General features: G+C 31.7%; 2 protein-coding genes across 4 annotated transcripts in view; one reads left to right on the top strand and one right to left on the bottom strand.

The window, feature by feature from the left end:
* Positions 1-220: 220 nt before the first annotated feature.
* LOC125061352 (60S ribosomal protein L39) lies at positions 221-1,508 on the top strand. The gene is made up of 3 exons (XM_047666747.1): positions 221-366; positions 459-562; positions 1,417-1,508. The coding sequence occupies exons 1-3, from the start codon at positions 364-366 to the stop codon at positions 1,463-1,465; spliced, it is 156 nt and encodes a 51-aa protein (XP_047522703.1). The 5' UTR covers positions 221-363; the 3' UTR covers positions 1,466-1,508.
* Positions 1,509-1,963: 455 nt separating this feature from the next.
* LOC125061351 (bestrophin-4) overlaps positions 1,964-18,527 on the bottom strand; it is a 47,703-nt gene continuing 31,139 nt past the window's right edge. For all 3 annotated transcript variants that reach the window (XM_047666745.1, XM_047666746.1, XM_047666743.1), the window contains exons 10-13: positions 9,827-9,915; positions 3,824-3,997; positions 3,038-3,159; positions 1,964-2,237 (exon numbers count right to left, since the gene is read on the bottom strand). In XM_047666745.1, coding sequence (XP_047522701.1) covers positions 2,112-2,237; positions 3,038-3,159; positions 3,824-3,997; positions 9,827-9,915 — 511 coding nt within the window. In that variant the 3' untranslated portion in view covers positions 1,964-2,111. The remainder of the gene's footprint in view (positions 2,238-3,037; positions 3,160-3,823; positions 3,998-9,826; positions 9,916-18,527) is intronic.

Below are 18,527 nucleotides of genomic sequence, written 5' to 3'. Positions count from 1 at the left end.
TTTTAACGTTTTAGCTTTAAATGTCAACAAATTGGTTAAAATGTCAAACAACGTTTAACATGCTGCGGAATTAATTCAATGCTTCATATAATTTATTAAAATTTACCTTATTGGAATTGCTAGGAATAAAAGAACTAAGAAGTATAATATAATAATTATAGTATAATATAATAAATAATATAATTATAGTATTAATTTCACTTCAAAACTTGACAGTGAACGGCATAGGCCATAGATTTTATGAATACGTCATTAAAACATCAATACAGTCTGACGTTTGACATGAGTTTTGACATTAAATTATAATTTTAGTCAACATTAGCGACTGCTAGTTCTTCTTGTTTTGACAGCCGAGAAGGCAAAATGGTTGGTGAATTAAATATAAATCTAAATTTATTTAAGTAATCGTTAGTGTTTTTGATATTGTAACTAAATATAAACTTGTTTCTACTTTTCAGTCGGCGCACAAGACATTTATTATTAAGCGAAAACTCGCTAAAAAGCTAAAACAAAATCGCCCCATTCCACAATGGGTTAGAATGCGTACAGGAAATACCATTCGGTGAGTACAAACAAAATGTGTTTTTTAATCATTTACATCTCAAACGATTTAAGTATTTCATATTTCATCACTAAACGTATTTTGCTAACATTAGAATTTGTTGTCGGTTTAAACACCTAGCAGGGATGTTCAATTTTGTATTTACTTATTGACTTAATTGAATTATGTTTAATTTAGGTAACAATTTCTATGTACTTTATATTGTGTAGATCAAATACTTAAAGCTCTGTCAAGGCAGATGTTTTCGTTGTGTTTTCGTTAAATAATAAAATCATACTGATAAATTGTGTAAGTTGAAGCTGTTTAATCATTTAACCAGATCAACATTATTAAGTTAAATAGCGAAGACCCAATGTAATTCATTAGACATAAGACTAGTACTAGTATAGTTAATGCATTATGAACTTTAGTAGTAAATGAAACTACTATTAATTGAAACTTACTTTTTAGGGTTATACAATGGTGTTTTTATTCAAATAGTAATAAAGTTTAATTTAAATTTTCATTTCTACTAAGCAATTGCTTTGTAACAAACATAATTTATACCTAAAAAGTATTTTTGATTAATTTATTTGACAAGTAATATTTGATTATTATTTTATAAATGCAATGCTTTTTTGGCATTACTTTAACATATCTATACCATTAAGAAATACTTATAAAAGTTAAGGCCATTGTTTGTGTGTGATAATTACTAGTGCTGATTAGTGTCCTCTGTGCATATTATTTGGTGGAAACTTTTTCCCAGGACCAGATCAGATTGCCAATAAGTGCAATTGACACAATTGCTAATCCATTGAAGTGAATGGATTACTTAGCAGCTTAAAAACTTAAACTTTACTTTATATTTACAGGTACAACGCTAAGAGGCGTCACTGGAGAAGGACAAAGTTGAAGCTGTAAGCCTTCTCAATAGCTGTTAAGATAATAAAACTGGCATAAACTATATAGTATTTTTACTTAAGTCCACCAACAATCTTTCATATATAAAATAATCGGCATGTAGGGATTAGAATTGCTTTATAAGGATGTTAATATTGAGTCTTTATTGCACATTAGTTTGAATGTCACTAAAGAGTAATATTATGACATCTTTGTGGTATTACAACAAAAATAAATGTTTAGTTTACACAATCGGGTATTGCAACATTTTAGATTTGACTTACATTCTAGACTATACAAATAGGTTTCTTGGCATGTTTGAACTTTGAACCAATAAGACATACTTCTCCAGAAGTATTTACACTTCATTAATATTAAAAACAGCAGTTTTAAATAAGCTCAATATATTATAAATACCCATACTAGATATTTATTTTTTAGTTAATTAACCAAAATAGCAATTTTATACACATTGTAGTTCCAAATTGTGCATTGCTGTGTGGATTGATAAAAAAATAATAAAGTACTCGATTCATTTATTTCTTATTCAATAAATACAAAACAGTAGCATGATTTCCAAGGCTGTACTTAAATAGTGTAAATTATCACAATTGTTAATACTGGAATGTACTCAGGAGACTTAATCCCATGAGAAAAGAAGTCTGGGTCAAGTTGCATTTTTGTCATCAGGCTTGTTTTCTTTGATATTCTCCTCTTGAGTCAACTTTGCTTGCATTTTCATTAATTCTTCTAGCAACAAGTCTGTATCCAGCACCTCACCACTTCCAGTTTGCTGCAATATTTTAAAGATTATTAATCCATGTACATAGATATTATTTTTTTATCTTTTTTCTCTCCCTCGCTATAAGTAATATTTAGTTGTCTTTATTAAAACTAAGGTTATTTTAGGTTATAATATATTATTTTCTTTAAAACTGTAATTATTACAGAAATTTATACAAGTTAATTACATTAACAATATTTGACGTAAATCGCTTTGTAGTTTTCTATAGAATTTTCGAAAAAGTCTTGAATTTAATTCGCTGTGTGTAATTTATTAATTGGGTAAGTTATAAGTACCAAAATATACTTTTTAAAATGATCATAGTATTACAACTGCTTTTTTATAAATTATTCGTCTTATACAAATTTTATAAACGATCATTTATAGTAAATGTAAATACGTGTAATGTACGGTAAATGACTATTTACATTAATGAATATGGGACTTCCCTCCTATACATAAATTACATTTTTTTTTCTTAGATATTAATTCAATTTACCAGTTACCACTCTACCAGACTCAGACTTACACACCTATATAGTCTGTCTCACTCTAACGCGTACCGGCCGCGCTTTGCGCTACGTCACCGGTCTCGTTAGAGAGATGTGAATACACGGTATGCGTTCTGTCCCGCTCTAACGCGTATTGGCCGCACCTATATTACGTCATCGTGTTAGGTTTTTATTTTCGTTTCGTTATGATTCGGTCTCCGCGCTCAAAGCCCGCGATAAAATCTATGCAATAGCTTAAAATAACTTGAGGGATTAATTCAGCAATGATTTAAAAATATACTACTTTTTAGATATTACCTGTTGTGCGCTGACTGATCTAGCCATAAGCCTCTGTAGGTATTTGTCTTTGCGATGTTGTTCCCTTACACTGCGAAGCCTGTTAAAGTCTTCATCGACATCACCAGCGTCGACTTCATCCACTAAAACAATTAAATTACATTTTCGTTATTATATTTCTAAATTCATTTGGGTGAAAAATGGTTGCAGTCTAGTAATACATAAGAGAAGGTAACGGTAAGATTCAGAATCAAGACTTAGCACGAACTATGACGGCCCGTATGTCAAAATTCAATTTATTTTTGACGTACGACTGACACTGTCAAAAATTTCACATGAGTCATAGGAAGGGCTGTCTATGAAAGAAATGCCCTATTTCATTATCTTTTAATTAAACTTTAGGGGAATTGTTAAAATCCACCTCAGCCTTGCGATTCTGTAACTCACTTTTCTGAAAAGGTGGGAGCTTGTAAGTTTATTGTTTATATGAATGCCAAATCATAAAATGACTGCTTCACGACTGATTTGAGAGCGACCGCCGATGCGAAAACCGCTGTGTGAGTTCGAAAAGTGAGTTACAGAATCGCAGGGCAGTTCATCGAAGTGTAAAAAAAGCGAAAATGTTTAAAAATTATAAGTAACTGGAGCATCTACCTAAGTTTTTTCATATTGATCGTCGATTTATAAAAATACAAACAATATATATACACTAATATATATAATACACTAAATATCTTAAATAAAGTACGTTAGGGTGTTCATGAAATACACCTCGGATGAGAAACATAATATTAAAAATAAACTCACACAAAGTTTGACTGCCAGCCGCACTGAGCGATGGCCCAACATCGCTATCAAGTCTAGGCCGTTCCATATCTGGGAAGGAAGTCGCAGACAGACTCTTGGCTGGACTTTTGGTCCCTTCATTTGATTCCTCTCTCGCCCATTGAGATGGCGCTGATGTTGATAAACGACTGTCAGCTGAAAAGGTATTTTTAAATAGTAGAATAACACAGGTAAAGTTCATTAACACAACTGCAAACTATTGGGAATCAAGTAGTCACGTGAGAAATGTACAATGTTTTCAACAACGCAATGAAGAACCAAATCTTTCCGGCTGACATTGGCGTAACAATAGGGTGGCAGGGCTAGCAAAATGCCACAGGCCGCCGACCCAAGAGGGCCGCTACCCAAGAGATATTATGTTCTATAGATGAATGTGAAGTCTCCAATACACATTGGGCTAGCGTGGGGACTACAGACCATTCCCTCTCACCTAAGAGAGGAGCCCTATGGCCATTAGTGGGAAATATACAACGTGTAATTGAGTACGTTGAAAATCTCGAAGTTTATTAAAATTAAACTGAGTACAATGTGACGATTTTTACTGATAGGGCCCCATCAAAAGAATTTGCCACGGGCCCCAGATGGTAGTTATGCCATTGATACCCATACTATTTAAAATAAAGCAAACGTGTGACGGCAGAGCGACGTCTTTCATCAAATCAATATCTTCCAAATTCCTTCTGCCAAAACCAAACTAGGAGTTCAGGCACCTCTCGTTCGAACTCTTCGCGATTTTAACGGATTGAACATAGCTTATCCGGAGCTGGATATATTCGATAGTGGGCTGATCGGTTTTAGAGAAAGCATTGTGGGGTGCCTTTCTCGAACCTAATTTCGCTGTTTTGCTGATGATTTTTCCTTTTTTTTTTTGTTCTAAGTACCAACAAATTTCTATTATTTTATTTTATAGTGTGTTTGTATGATCGTATATTATGTTTTAATTGTATTTTTTTTGTGAAACTTATGTTTACATTAATTGTCACACATTTTAGATGTAAGATTTTGTAAAATAATTAGTAGATTTAGTGTGTGATGTCGTAAGCTTAATAACTAAATAAATAAATAAATAAAAGTGTCGCACTTTATGTATTTAGTATCATCATCATTAAATAATAATAATAATAATAATTTATTTTTTGCAAGAATATGGTACAAAATGTTAAGGTGATACAATCATAAATCGTTCGCATATTCTGCCACACACGATGGCGCGCAAATTTGTCTTAAAGTATTTCACATTATAATTCAATGTCAATTCTTATACTATCTTGTCTATTATATTATATACATTACATCATTAGCTTTATATCAATTACGGCGTTTCATGCAAATAATCATTTATTGAATAGTACATTTTTTCTAAAAGTAATTCACTAAGTCGCTGTTTAAAGAATCTAGACGGAAGATCTTTTAATTCTTTTGGTAATTTATTGTAGACTTTAATTGCCATACAAAAGCTGTTTTTCCGAAGCAGTTCCAGATTAATTTTTGGCAGAGCCAATTTCATCCCATGTCTACTTCTTACTTCAACTTCTACATTCGACTTAAAAATATGTATGTTTCTGTGCACGAATAAGGATATCTCTAAAATATAAATACATGGAAGAGATAAAATTTTGAGCTTCTTAAATAAAGGTACGCAACTATCAAGACAGTTTGCTCCACAAATTGCTCTAATACATTTCTTTTGAGCCTTAAATACCCTATTTACTTCGACTGAATTTCCCCAAATTATAATTCCATATCTAAGTATAGATGAAACATATGCATGATAAGCAGCTAATACCGTAGCATGGTTAACAGTTTCCCTTAGTCGTTTTAACACAAAAACAAAACTGTCTATTTTGTTCTGTAATTTTTCAATATGTGCCTTCCAACTACAAAATTTATCTATTGTTATACCTAAAAATACACACTCGTTCATTATGTCTAGTTTATTGCTTTTATATTGTAAGTCTAATTGTGTTTTAGAGTTATATGTCTGAAAATGGATTATGTTAGTTTTGGTCATGTTTATTTGTAGATTATTGGAATTCATCCAGTTAATGGCGTCGTCTAGAGATTTAATTAAGTTGTTTTTTAAGTCTTGTTCGTTTTTACTTTTTATTATAAGTGTAGTGTCATCAGCAAATAGTATACAGTTCTGGTGTATAGCATCTGGAAGGTCATTTATGTATGTTAGAAAAAGTAGCGGGGCCAAAATACTGCCTTGAGGTGTTCCGTACTCATTTTTCTTAAAATTGGATCTATAGGTTTTTTGCTCTAATTTACAAATCTTTGTTATCTCCACATATTGCATTCTATTTTCAAGGTAACTTTTCACCCAGTTATAAGCATTACCTCTTATTCCGTAGCAATCTAATTTTTTTAAAAGTCTTTCATGACATACAAAGTCAAAAGCCTTTGTCATATCTAGAAAGATACAACCTATAAGCATTTTATCATTTAAGCATTCGGTAATTTGTTTGACTAGGGAAAAGCACGCAAGGGTGGTAGAACAATTTTTTCTGAAACCAAATTGTTCTTTTTTTAAAATATCGTATGATAAAAGGAAATTCTCTATTTTATTATACATAACTTTTTCGAAAATTTTAGATAATATGGGAATTAAAGTAATTGGTCTATAATTAGTCATTTGTGTTTTTGCTCCTTTTTTATGTAATGGTTTGATAATTGATATTTTTAGTTTTTCAGGAAAGATTCCTTCTACCATCGATAGATTAATTATGTATGTCAGTGGATCAAGTAGGTATAAAGCGCATGGTTTAATTGTTTTGGTATCTAAATTATCGTATCCTGTAGATTTTGTATTTTTTAGCGATGTAATAATTTTTAATATATCCGTGTTATTTATGGGGGAAAGAAAAATACTTTTATGATTCAGAGGGATTTTGGCTTCTGGCAAATTGTTTGTTTTATTTTTTGTAGGCAGTGAGGTAAAATAGTCATTAAATAAGTTGCATATTTCATGTGGTGATTCATATGTTTTGCTATCAATATCAATTGCTTCTATTCCTGAATAAAATCTCATGTCTCGTGTATTTGTTTTAATTACATTCCAGGCTGCTTTAGTTTTGTTTTTTGCGCAATTTATGTATTCTGCATTAGTAAGCTGATGGGACTTATGTATACATTTTTTTAAAATAGATGAGTATTTATTATATGCAGATTATATAAATGAACAACATTACATTTTAAAACGAAGTATTATCCTCATAACTGCTGTGTCATTAAGGAAAAGCAATTTTCGCTTCAGTAATGTGTCACGGAAACGATTTCCCTACTGATATCTACTACAATAATAAATTACTACTATGTGTAACAGAGCAGTAAAATGTTTGTAGTTTTATTAGCGTATACTTAAAATCTTGTTAAGTATTATTAGACGATCTAAAACTTAGAGGTGAGTCCTATTTCCGGCTTAAGATTGGTAGAAATATTGCTACTAAAAATGTGCCATCTTTTGTATTAAAAAAAAAAGTTATTATGATCAAAAACACATTTTTATATATTATTACATGGTATGGAGACGGTTGTGGCTGACTTTCTATTTGATAAATTTTCTAGTTTTAGTGCTCATATTATATATTATTATTTACTAGCTGACCCGGCAAACGTTGTTTTGCCATGTATACGTATATTATTTCTAAGAAACAACAAAAAAAAAAACTATCTACTATAATAAAAAATAGAGGTTGTTGGAAGATGGGTCACCCCTTAAATTAATAATAATTAAGGGTTGTATGTATTTTTGTATGATGTATCATAAAAAAATAAAAACGAAAAATTTTAAAAAATAAAAATTTAGGGGTGGGACCACCCTTAACATTTAGGGGGATGAAGAACAGATGTGGTCCCATTCTCAGACTTACTGAATATGCATTAAAAATTTCATAAGAATCAGTCGAGCCGTTGCGGAGGAGTATGGGAACGAACATTGTGACACGAGAATTTTATATATTAGATAATATAAAAAACGAATTATGTCTGATGAGCTACAGCGCATATCACGTCATTCACGTGAGAATTTTTTTTTATAAAGACAATTTTTACAATAAATTTTAAACACAATAAGATAATGTTTTTTAGACATAAAATCATAAAAATGAAAACCAAAATAGAGTCGAGTCAAAAAATGTTTATAATCGGCCTTTAAGTTGACTTTAAATATCGTATGGAATGTTAATGAGTTAGAAAACGCATCAAAAAGTGTAAACTAAAAGTCAAAGTATTTTTTTTATTTACATTTATTCCAACTTAAGGAATAGTCCAAGACAAGAACGTATATATACGTCTCCATAGCTTGGCAAAAACTTTTTGAAATAGGTTTATCTTACAATATTACTGTTAAAAGAAAAAAAACTTTTTAACTGGGTATAAAGTTATGTAATATTATAAATTTACAATTATTTAACATAATTTTAAATTTATCCGACGTCCGCGTGCTTTACAGCGTGCGTGGTCACGGTGACTGAAGACAAAAGGTGTTGGATGTCAAAAAGTATCACAGCTGTAGAAAAAGTTGCGTTATCTGCATTTATTTCCCCGGAGTTGATATCGACTAAAAGATGAAGGGTTTTGACAGAAATGGCTCACTGTGTCCTCTATTTTCGCGGATTCTTAATCTTGAGATTTTTATCCTCATTGTTTTTTTTTTTTTAAATGTGTAAAGGACAATACTATATTACTTTTCTGTCTTTTTAGAAGTCTTTCATATAGGTTGCTCTCTGTTGCTCCTTGTCTATTTCCCGCCTACTTTGTTTTAAGAACGCACAACACACCTAGAACCTGCTTAGCACAGAGCACGTATCACTAAGATAACATTTCCAACCATTATACAAAGGCTACCGACTTCGCCAAATGTGAAAATAACGCGTGAAAAGGGTCGATGGCCTTGGTCAAATGACTTAATATACAATGAATCGTAAAAATATTATTTCTCGTTGCCAGTTGTCATCATACATCTTATTTAGTAACTGATGCCTTTAGTTAATTTTTCGACTTAAATAACATAAATATAAACTGTTATGTATAATAATAAAAGGTAGACTAATGTGAAATGCCGATGTTACTGCTAAGAACAGTCAGTCACCTCGGACGAAGATTGGCTTAAAGGAATAAAAAGGGAAACTTGAGGCGCATGAGGATAACATTTTTACGGATACGTCACGAAGATGTGCAGCGTTTTTGTCGAAGAAAAGGGAGAGCGATTGAGACCGATTGAGAGAGTGTGAGTAGGGCGAATTGCATCATAGAAATTCTCTTTTTAAAATTAAAATTTCGTAATGAGAATTTATGAAATAATAGTATTTTATATTTTATGCATCATAATTTATTGAAATCTCAAATGACGGATTGTAAATTTAAATGCCACGTGTTTTTATTATCAAAGAAATAAATTTATTATTTGTATTCATTTTAGACATCTTTAATATTTTAATGACAATTAAATTCATTAAATTCCTAACATATCTTCCTTTTTTCCTCCCTCTAAGTCTCGGACACCTAAAGTTTTAGATTTGTATAAATATGAAGAAGACCTAAAAATTAAATTGCACAAGAAGTTTCACTTCTGACATGTGTACATTGTACGCACGCACTTTTTTCCGTAATTATTGAAGTCTTATTATTTTAAGAGAAATATCTAATGTACCGTTTGACATTTCTTTCTAAACACCAAAGTTGCACAAAGTTCTATCCTGTTAGAGCGTTGACCCATTTGTCTTTATCCAATTATCTTTCAACCCGAAACATTTCTGTTTTCAGAATCGATCCTTTCCTTCAGATTAATTCGAAACCTTCAGATTATACGTAGCATTGACTATATTATTAGTAATGTATTGAGCAACATCCTTACAAAGAAATATTAACTCGTAATTTTCCTATTTCATATACAACACACTAGGTCAGTGTAAAGGTCATCCACGTTTAGAAATTATTAGATATAAATAACAGGTTACTTACTTGGACCATTGCTAGGGTTCCTTGAAGGTACGGTGACGGGATTACTTGGTGTCGGTGGCCCTTGGGCGAAAAGACTCATCGCCGTCGGCCTGAAAAAGAAATATAATAAAGAAAAATAAGTCGCTTTCCATAGAGAGTGCACGCCCTTCAGGCGATTGCACACCCCGCTTCGGCCCAAGCCGAGGTTCGAGTCTCGCAAGAGACGCTTATGGGCTAGTCGAGGGAAAAGGCCCAGTCCGGCCGAGCTACGCTTGCCAACAGCTACCAAAGCCCTTAAGGCCGATTTACATTATCTTAGTGTTTAGGAGAGTGCTTTAGTACAACTTAAAAGGCAAGTTCTTTAGCGTAGCGTTTACTAAAGCAAGTAGCGTTTACATGTTTCAACTAAAGTACTATCCTAAAGCACTCTCCTAAATACTAAGATAATGTAAATCGGCCTTTAAGGCCAATGGCGAGTACAATATTAAAAAGAGGGAGAGCGCATTTGACAGCCTTTCAACTACGGAATAAGTCATACCAGTATCTTATGTCCCATAATAAACATATTTTTTGTATCATCTTTTTGTTGGTACAGGGGCAAACGGGAAGGCTCATCTGATGTTAAGTGATACATGGACACTCAATGCCAGCGGGTTCGCGAGTACATTGGCCTTTTAAGAATTGGTCATCTTCCTTTACAATTTATCTTTGATGTTTATTACATTTTTTTAACACAAAGAAATACTATATTCGGTCAATGTCACGGATTGTGTGTTTGCACGTAAATTAGTTTAATTATCGAGACATGTATGTGTAATATAAAATCACGAATAGTTTTTTATACGAAGGCCAGGCCATTTGCTTTAATAACCACGGGAGTAAGGAATTGGTTCCATATAAATGATATTGTTATCTGATTACTTGCCTAATAAAACAGTTAATTTAGGAATAGTTGGACAGTTCCATGACATATTATGACATTATCTGGTCAATATATTCTTGAAGCCTTGTTGTATGTACAAATATATAAACGATTTCCTATCCTTGGGATTTTGCTCCAGTTCAAGCAGTTTGTATGACTCAAAACTTAGCTATTAAAAAGAGTGGCGGAAAGTTTCTTGCCAGTTCTTCTTGCACGCTCTACGCCCTTGACTTGCGAACTGGTAGTAAATGTAAATTTACAAACCATTTAACTTCTTTTTTGACGAAAAAAGATATTTTGAGTTTTGAAACATCATTTCTATTCATTCTGTTTAAACCCGGAAGTAAGAAACGAACAAACATACCGAACAAATAACAGCTACAAATAAGTTGTTCTGTTATGTGATGTACAAACAAATAAAAAAAAAAATCGTGTAATAACTTTATCAATTAAATTTATTGATGAATCGTTTGCGTTTAAGATATTTAGGAATCAGGTTGATTGCCCCAACCTTGTAACTAAGTTTAAATTTCGTGTACCTTCTGGATGCCCTAGGCAACCCATCATCACATTTGCTCTCCTTGTTTTGGCCAAAACTCACCGATATCCAGCATGGGCATTATGATTAACAAGTTAGGTCTGGATATCCATAGTTGCTCACACTTTGACATCAAATTTTCGTTAGTTTTTATAATTTACTAGCAAACTCGGCGAACTCCGTTTCGCCACCAGATGGCTTCGTTTTATGTAACATTTCGTTTGGCGATCCCGCTTCTCTGTTGAAATTTTTCCTGAATTTTCTATAAACCTCACGGAGCCCGAGACCTTTCCAACGAATGCAAAACCGTGGAAATCGGTTCGGGCGTTCTGGAGTTATAGCGTCAGGAAGGAAAACCCGACTTATTTTTATATAGTAGATGAATCGATATATTTATTTTCTTTCGTGTTTATGTTTGCTTGTACATTAAAACCTTGTTTTTTATTTTATTTTTCTTATGTACCAAAGTGCGAGTGTCCCGAGTGTTGGCGATAGACAACTATGATTAGGTAGGTTACATTAAATAAAAAATTGAATATTTTAAAACATGGTAATTATACTAGTACTATTAGTAGTATGGATTCCCGGGCACTGCCTCACCCACTGCTTCGGTAAAAAAAAGCTGTTTCGGAGGCAGCGCCCGCCTAAAAAAAAAAAAAAAAAAAAAAAAAAGTTTGTACTCTAACCCCACTAAACAGGACGTGTGGAGTCGAATGCACTCACTCCCGAAGTGATATTTCGCTCTGTTTCGAAGTTAGGTTTTTCTGTACGTTGCTGATCAATCTATTTACTAATCACCTGTCTAATGTCTCGCCCAATACGTTACCCTCATTTACTAATTACCGAGTCAGTTTCGTACCTATCATTAGCTAATTATCATCTGCATTTACCTGCATTGCACCAGGAATGGACGGGAAAAGGATTTGATTGAAAATTAAAAATATGATTACCATGTTTTATGTGTTTATTTGCATTACGTTACAGTACAATTTTACTAGTGCCATGTCATTTCTTGGTGAGTCATACGAAAAGTTTCTGAGGTAATCTTCCAAACTGAAACCCCAGAACTTGTAGTACAAATATACCACACAATACTCCCCACATAACGCGGAATAGATATCCTGAACGCTAGCTGTATTATAGCTCCACACCCGACAATTTCTTCTTAAAAAATCTGTTATTACTCTGATCGGTTTACGACCAAAGGAATCAAAATATTCTCCAACTTTTTCGTGGTTGATATGAATAGCTACCCAATGAGAGCCTGGTTGTGAGTCAGGGTCGAGATTGCATATAATAAATGCGGGTAAGTGTATGTGCATTGGTAGGCGATTCGAGGGGTAAACGCTATACTGGATGCTGGGATGTATTCTATGGAGACTCATTTGCAGGTTTAATGTATTCATTTTTACTCCAACGCGTTTGACCTTCTACTCTTATATATTGCACTAAATACAATTCCAATTCCTATCAATCATCCACCTCAACTAACATCACGTTGTATTGACATCCCAATATATGTAATATCTTATAGGTATGCATTTATTTAGAAAAGTAGGGAAAGTATAAATGAGAAACCATTTGTTATTTATTATATTTCATTCTGTTTATTTTTCTCAATTTAATTATAAGTACATAAAAGTCATTTCTTAACTACTATAATCCACACATACATTTCTGTTCTTATCTATTTCTATAATATTTGAAAACTCTGCATAAACTACACAGTTAATTGTTTCAGTCAATGCGCTCTCGAATCTTACTTCCATTCTCACACTACCATGACGAATGAGATTCCAATGAATATTAGAGTTAGCTGATAAGTCGGGGGTTAAATCAAAGGCTAGTAAACAATATCCATCTGAGTATTGTTCCCTCGATATCCCATTACCTTCGTTAAGAAAATGTATACCGGTGCCTGAGTACAGTGTGTGGTATGCGCTGGCAAATACATCGTTTGGGAATGATGGTTGTAATGATTTTGATGGTATTTGTTGACCGTCTATATATAAACTAAAAGAGCAAATACCGAAGTTTTCAAAGTTGAATGGGTTTTTATTGTAACTACCATTGAAGGCTGTATTATTAACAAAACCTATAATACATCTCTTAGGAACCTGTCCTAAAAATATATTGTCCAGTGTTTTACCCTGCACACCAGATGGTATGGTCAGGACTTTCACTTCACCTCTTGTTATAGGATATTTAGCTGTAGTAGTAGCAAGAACCTTTTGATGAGCTATTAGTATTGACGGATTAATTTTTGCTCTGCGTATTATTAAATTTGCCTCTGTTATACAGACTTTGTACTTATTATCTGCATTCTGTGACATGAGGTTAAATGTTTCTCTCGATCTAACTAATTTCATAGATAATTCGACCCCGTTAATGAGGAATTTATCTTGATTGAATATATCCCCATGTAAATGTCCAATCATTTCAACGTCCTTACTATCCTTTGAAAGTTGTTGCCTTTTGTAAAAACCTTTATTTGCCTCATTAGTTTCATTCATTTTACCAGCTGTATCCTCGTACCACAAACCACATGTCAAATGTGATTTTTTGGCGGATGATGAATAATTTAAAAGAGTTTCTATGAAAGCACGATATGCATAAGTATTATTTGGGGGTGACACAAGTTTTTGGTTTAGGTAAACATCCAATTGGTTAAATAGAGAATGTAACCAATTATTGACTGGTGCCACTACATTAGCTGCATTGACCACAGAACCGTCTTGATTTTTAATTTGGGCTTTGAGATGGAGTAAAGTATGTGAAAGGTCTATGTAGTCATCTCCTGTACCAGGGATTTGGAATTCGATAGGTCCATCATCACTTAATGAAGAAATTGGTTTGTAGTGTATCCAGTGTCCATATTCGATACTTGTTTGTGTGGAAGGAAGAGCAAACAGATCCAATTCAGATTTAACACACTCGCAAGAATGATTATGAATAAATGACATTATGATAAGTTTAAAAATATATCCTTGGAAATATTAATATTTTTGTTCCTTATTTTCTTTGAAGCGCCTTTCACCTTGAGTGGTGAAACTCGAATGAGCTCATTACTATATTTTCATCTTTTATTAACACCCGATCCAGTCATAAGTTGATCAATTTTGGTATCAACTTTGTGTTTAAGGTTAGAACTAGCCTTTTTCAAACAAGTTTTGTGTTATATAAAAAACACTTAAATTTCTATGGTGACTTCCTTTTGTAAATATATCAACAACTCTACCGTCAGATTCTCTCATTAAATCATCTATGATTATCAAATGAGGATTTTTACCATCAAACATATGCAAATCAGACAGCCCTTGATGATAATTTACTCCAGGTATATTATAAAGTGGCTGCATTTCATCATAACACCATGTAATTTCAGAAAAAAATCATTACATGCACTACCCCTGTGTTTTATGAATTGTGCAACAAAGTTTGATTTTCCACATCCTGTTGGACCTGCTATGATGGCAGCAAATGGATGAATAAAATGAATCATTTTTTATACTTCTTTCTACTTTGGGTGTCTCAATAAAACTGAACATTTTTGTCTTATAAATTTTATTTATACATAAAAGTTACAGTAAAATATAAATAAGGTAATATCTAAATAAAGAATAATAATAAGAAAACATTATCTTACAATTACAAAACACATTATCAATAAATAATAATTTACAACTAAATTTCATTCACATATTATTAATAATCTAGTCCACTTTTCTTTTTCTTTTTTTTAGTTGGAATTGTTAACTAGTTTATAATGACCCAGTGGTAGCGTATCTATATTATTTGGTAGAATGTATCGCTTGGTATCATTAAAAGATAAACATGTTTTATTTATTTCTTGTGTGAAAATGGTATGTTTTAATGATTTAAATCGATACATTTTACAAAATTGAACATTTTCATTAAATAAGCATGACTTATAATTATCTAACGTTAATTTTTTAGTGACACATTTGTTAACACCCTTCGCCTTAGTAATAATTTTATCATCCACCTGTAATGCATACATTTTTGATCGCAAACCCACAAATTCTGTAAAGATTTTACCACAATTTTCATCTTTGAAATAACCCAATTTTTTCTTATTTACTTGAGGAAAATTAAAAACATTGTTTGCATCATAATCTGATGTATCGAAATGTGTACAAATGTCTGGTTTTATATCATTATAAAAGTTACTAGTAAATATTTGATAAATGAGACTGTCGGTATCTGTGTACAGTAGTTTCAGATTTGAAGTAAATTTCTCTTTCATGTAATTATAGTGGAAATCATACATTAGCGTTTTAGATATATCTAAAATACAAAACCCGAGATAAATAGGTTTATTATAAATTAATTTCATTTTGTTTAATTGAATTGCAACAAGACTTTCAGAAAATATTGAAACACTGTGAAAATGTGGTTGAGCAATTAGATCCCCAGCCCCCAATACTTTGCCCCTATTTTCCCAGTGGGTTAACAGTTTAACGTTAACTCGTTTCTCAATATTTTCCATAGTCTTACCAAAAACAGCGTTGTTCATAAGTTTATAGAAATCCTTCTCAAAATCAGAATTAGCTCGAGTTCTTAATTGTGTATTAAGGTCTATATATTTCTTTAACCATGGACTCTGCTTAAATTTTAATATTCTATGAACTTTTAATAATTTTAAACCCATTTTCAAACATTGAATTAAATTTCGATAATGAATAATATATTTGGATTTATTTCTTAAGTTTGGAATCAATCTAATTTCCTTAGCGTCCCCAACTGGTATATTTTCTGGACAAAGAGGTAAATCTGAATGTTTATTATGTAAATCCACCGGATACTCCAGATCTACCTCTAAGATAAAACCTATATCTGATGAACAACTAACATTAAAATCTGTATCAGCACTAACCCACTCAAAACCACCTGTAGGTAGATATTGCGACATTGCCCAACCATAAAGATTATTGGCATCGAAATACATTAAGAATGACTCTTTATCTTTCACATTAAAGTCAGACATGTAAACATTATTTGCTTTTGCATAGCGAGTGCTACATTGCGAAACACCACCACGAATTCCTGATTTAATAAAAGCAATCATATCAATATCAGAAAGTAATTCAATTTCTGTTTTAGTCTGTTTTAACATAGCATCCCAACTTAATCCAGGTGCTGTATAGTAATGAGCCGGATCTAAATCGTACGTTTGAATGCAAACGCACCTAAAATTTTCAAAAATATCTGCTAACAGTAAAACATCCGTTTTTAAATAAAGATTTGAATAATCCAACATATTTTTACAATTGAAATGATTCCAAACATCTTTGGCATGGTTGTAATCTTCATTAGAAATAATGGAATCTGTAAGAGTACTGTAAAAGTGTGGAAGATCTGGAAGTTGATTGTAGTTTAATGTATCAAAATCTTTAATAAATTCATATGGAAATACACCTTTTTTAGTAAGCCGTTTAAAGTCTTCTGAATTGGGAAAGCATTTTGATAATTCTTTAAAATTATCCTTGTTTAAATTTTTTGCTAAAGTATCTAAGCTACTGGGTAAAAATTTTAGGGAATCCACAAAACGTAAAGTAACATTACTGTTATTGATTTTTAGAACCTTTGAAAATGATATGTATTTTTCTTTATTTTGCGGGAGAACTTCTACCTGACCTTCATCAAAGTTTAAGGCATGTACGATAAAATGTGCATCATAATGACTTAAATTGTGCAAGAAGACTGGTATAGTGTAAGGTACTCTAAATTTTTCTGAACAAAGTTTATGTATGACCCCAACAAATTTCCCCGTAAACCAATCGTGGTAAATCATTGAATCCCCACACAAAATTTTATCACAAATATAACAATGATTAGATTTGCTAACTATATCTTGCTGTATTGGTGATAATTTATCAGTGACTTTTTGGAAACCAATTTTTTTAACAATTGTTGTCAAATTATCTTTCAGTGATTCCATAAATTTTAAAGCACAATTTTCTCCAGTATATGTTACATATTTAGACAATTTATCATCGTATGAGCATTTAATGTAGTATCCAAAACTATATACATTATGTTTTTGTACATTTATGGTATGTGATTTTGAAGGATCGTTTGAACATGATGCTAAAGGACTTAAAAAAGCCTCAAAATCCGCATATATAACAAAAGGTAACATCAATTTACGTTGAAATTTATCAAAACTTAATTTATTTTCAGATACAATATCGCCCCACCAATTTTTTTTATTTTTATCTACGCTTGGTATTTGTGTACAAATATGTCTGCAATCATTTTTTTGATGGTTATTTAAACGTTCAGGTGTTGAAAAATATTGTAAACAAAAGTCACATAGATATATGGCTTCCTTGGATTTTGAAATTTGACTACTTATTAATCGTGACATATTTTTTATATAACAATAATGACCGATCTTACCCTGTGTCAAATATAGTAAATTTATATGAGTCTGCATTTTATTCTTTGTAAAATACAAAGGCCCGACAATACAATGTTTTTTTCTTTGTTCATTATATTCTAATCCAAAAACATTAATGCTAATATTATTAAGACTTTCAATTTTGTGTATATCGTTTAATTTAACTGGAAATTTTATATTACCGAACTTTAATTTATGACTGTGTTTGGTGTATGATGATACTCTATCCGAATTTTTATGAATTGGAAACAGAGCAGATAACAGTGCCCACTTAAAACAGGCGTCATCAGTGTTTTTGACATTTATCACAGCTTTTTTTGTTTTTATATCATGTGGTAACTCTATAAAGGATTTTCCTCTTAAAGGGTTAAATTGATTCAAATTGATATCCAAATGTAAAATTTTTTTCAGACTCCACCCACTATCCTTTCTCTCAAATGAATTTATATAGTTAATTAAAGATTTTGTGAGAGTTGTATAAAATATATTTAAATCATCACCAATACAAATAATAAAATTCATTGATTGGAAATCAAAAGTGTTATTTATGTTTTTTGTTTCTTGAACAAAATCACCATATAAAATGAAATTTATTTTTAAAATTGTGTGATCTTCTATAGATTTGTTTATTATTGTAAATATTGTATCTTTAACTGACGCAAGAAATAAATCTGGGGTCTCAAACTGTAAATCATTTTGATTTTCTGAAGTTACTCTATAGGTTATTATTCTATTACCGAACGCAGTCTCAATTATCTTAACATTAGGTTTTATTGAATGCTGTATTTTATCTACCTTATTTTTGTGTGCATTGCTTCTTAGATGACAAGCGAAATAT

This window comes from Pieris napi, chromosome 23 (genome assembly GCF_905475465.1).
Source record: "Pieris napi chromosome 23, ilPieNapi1.2, whole genome shotgun sequence".
Classification (NCBI taxonomy): Eukaryota; Metazoa; Arthropoda; class Insecta; order Lepidoptera; family Pieridae; genus Pieris; species Pieris napi.
Note: the sequence above shows the minus strand (reverse complement) of the source record. Positions and strands in the feature narration are given on the sequence as shown.

Coding starts and splice junctions, on each gene's coding strand:
- LOC125061352 (XM_047666747.1), top strand. Junction 563..1,416: donor CGTACAGGAAATACCATTCG/GTGAGTACAAAC, acceptor TTATATTTACAG/GTACAACGCTAAGAGGCGTC.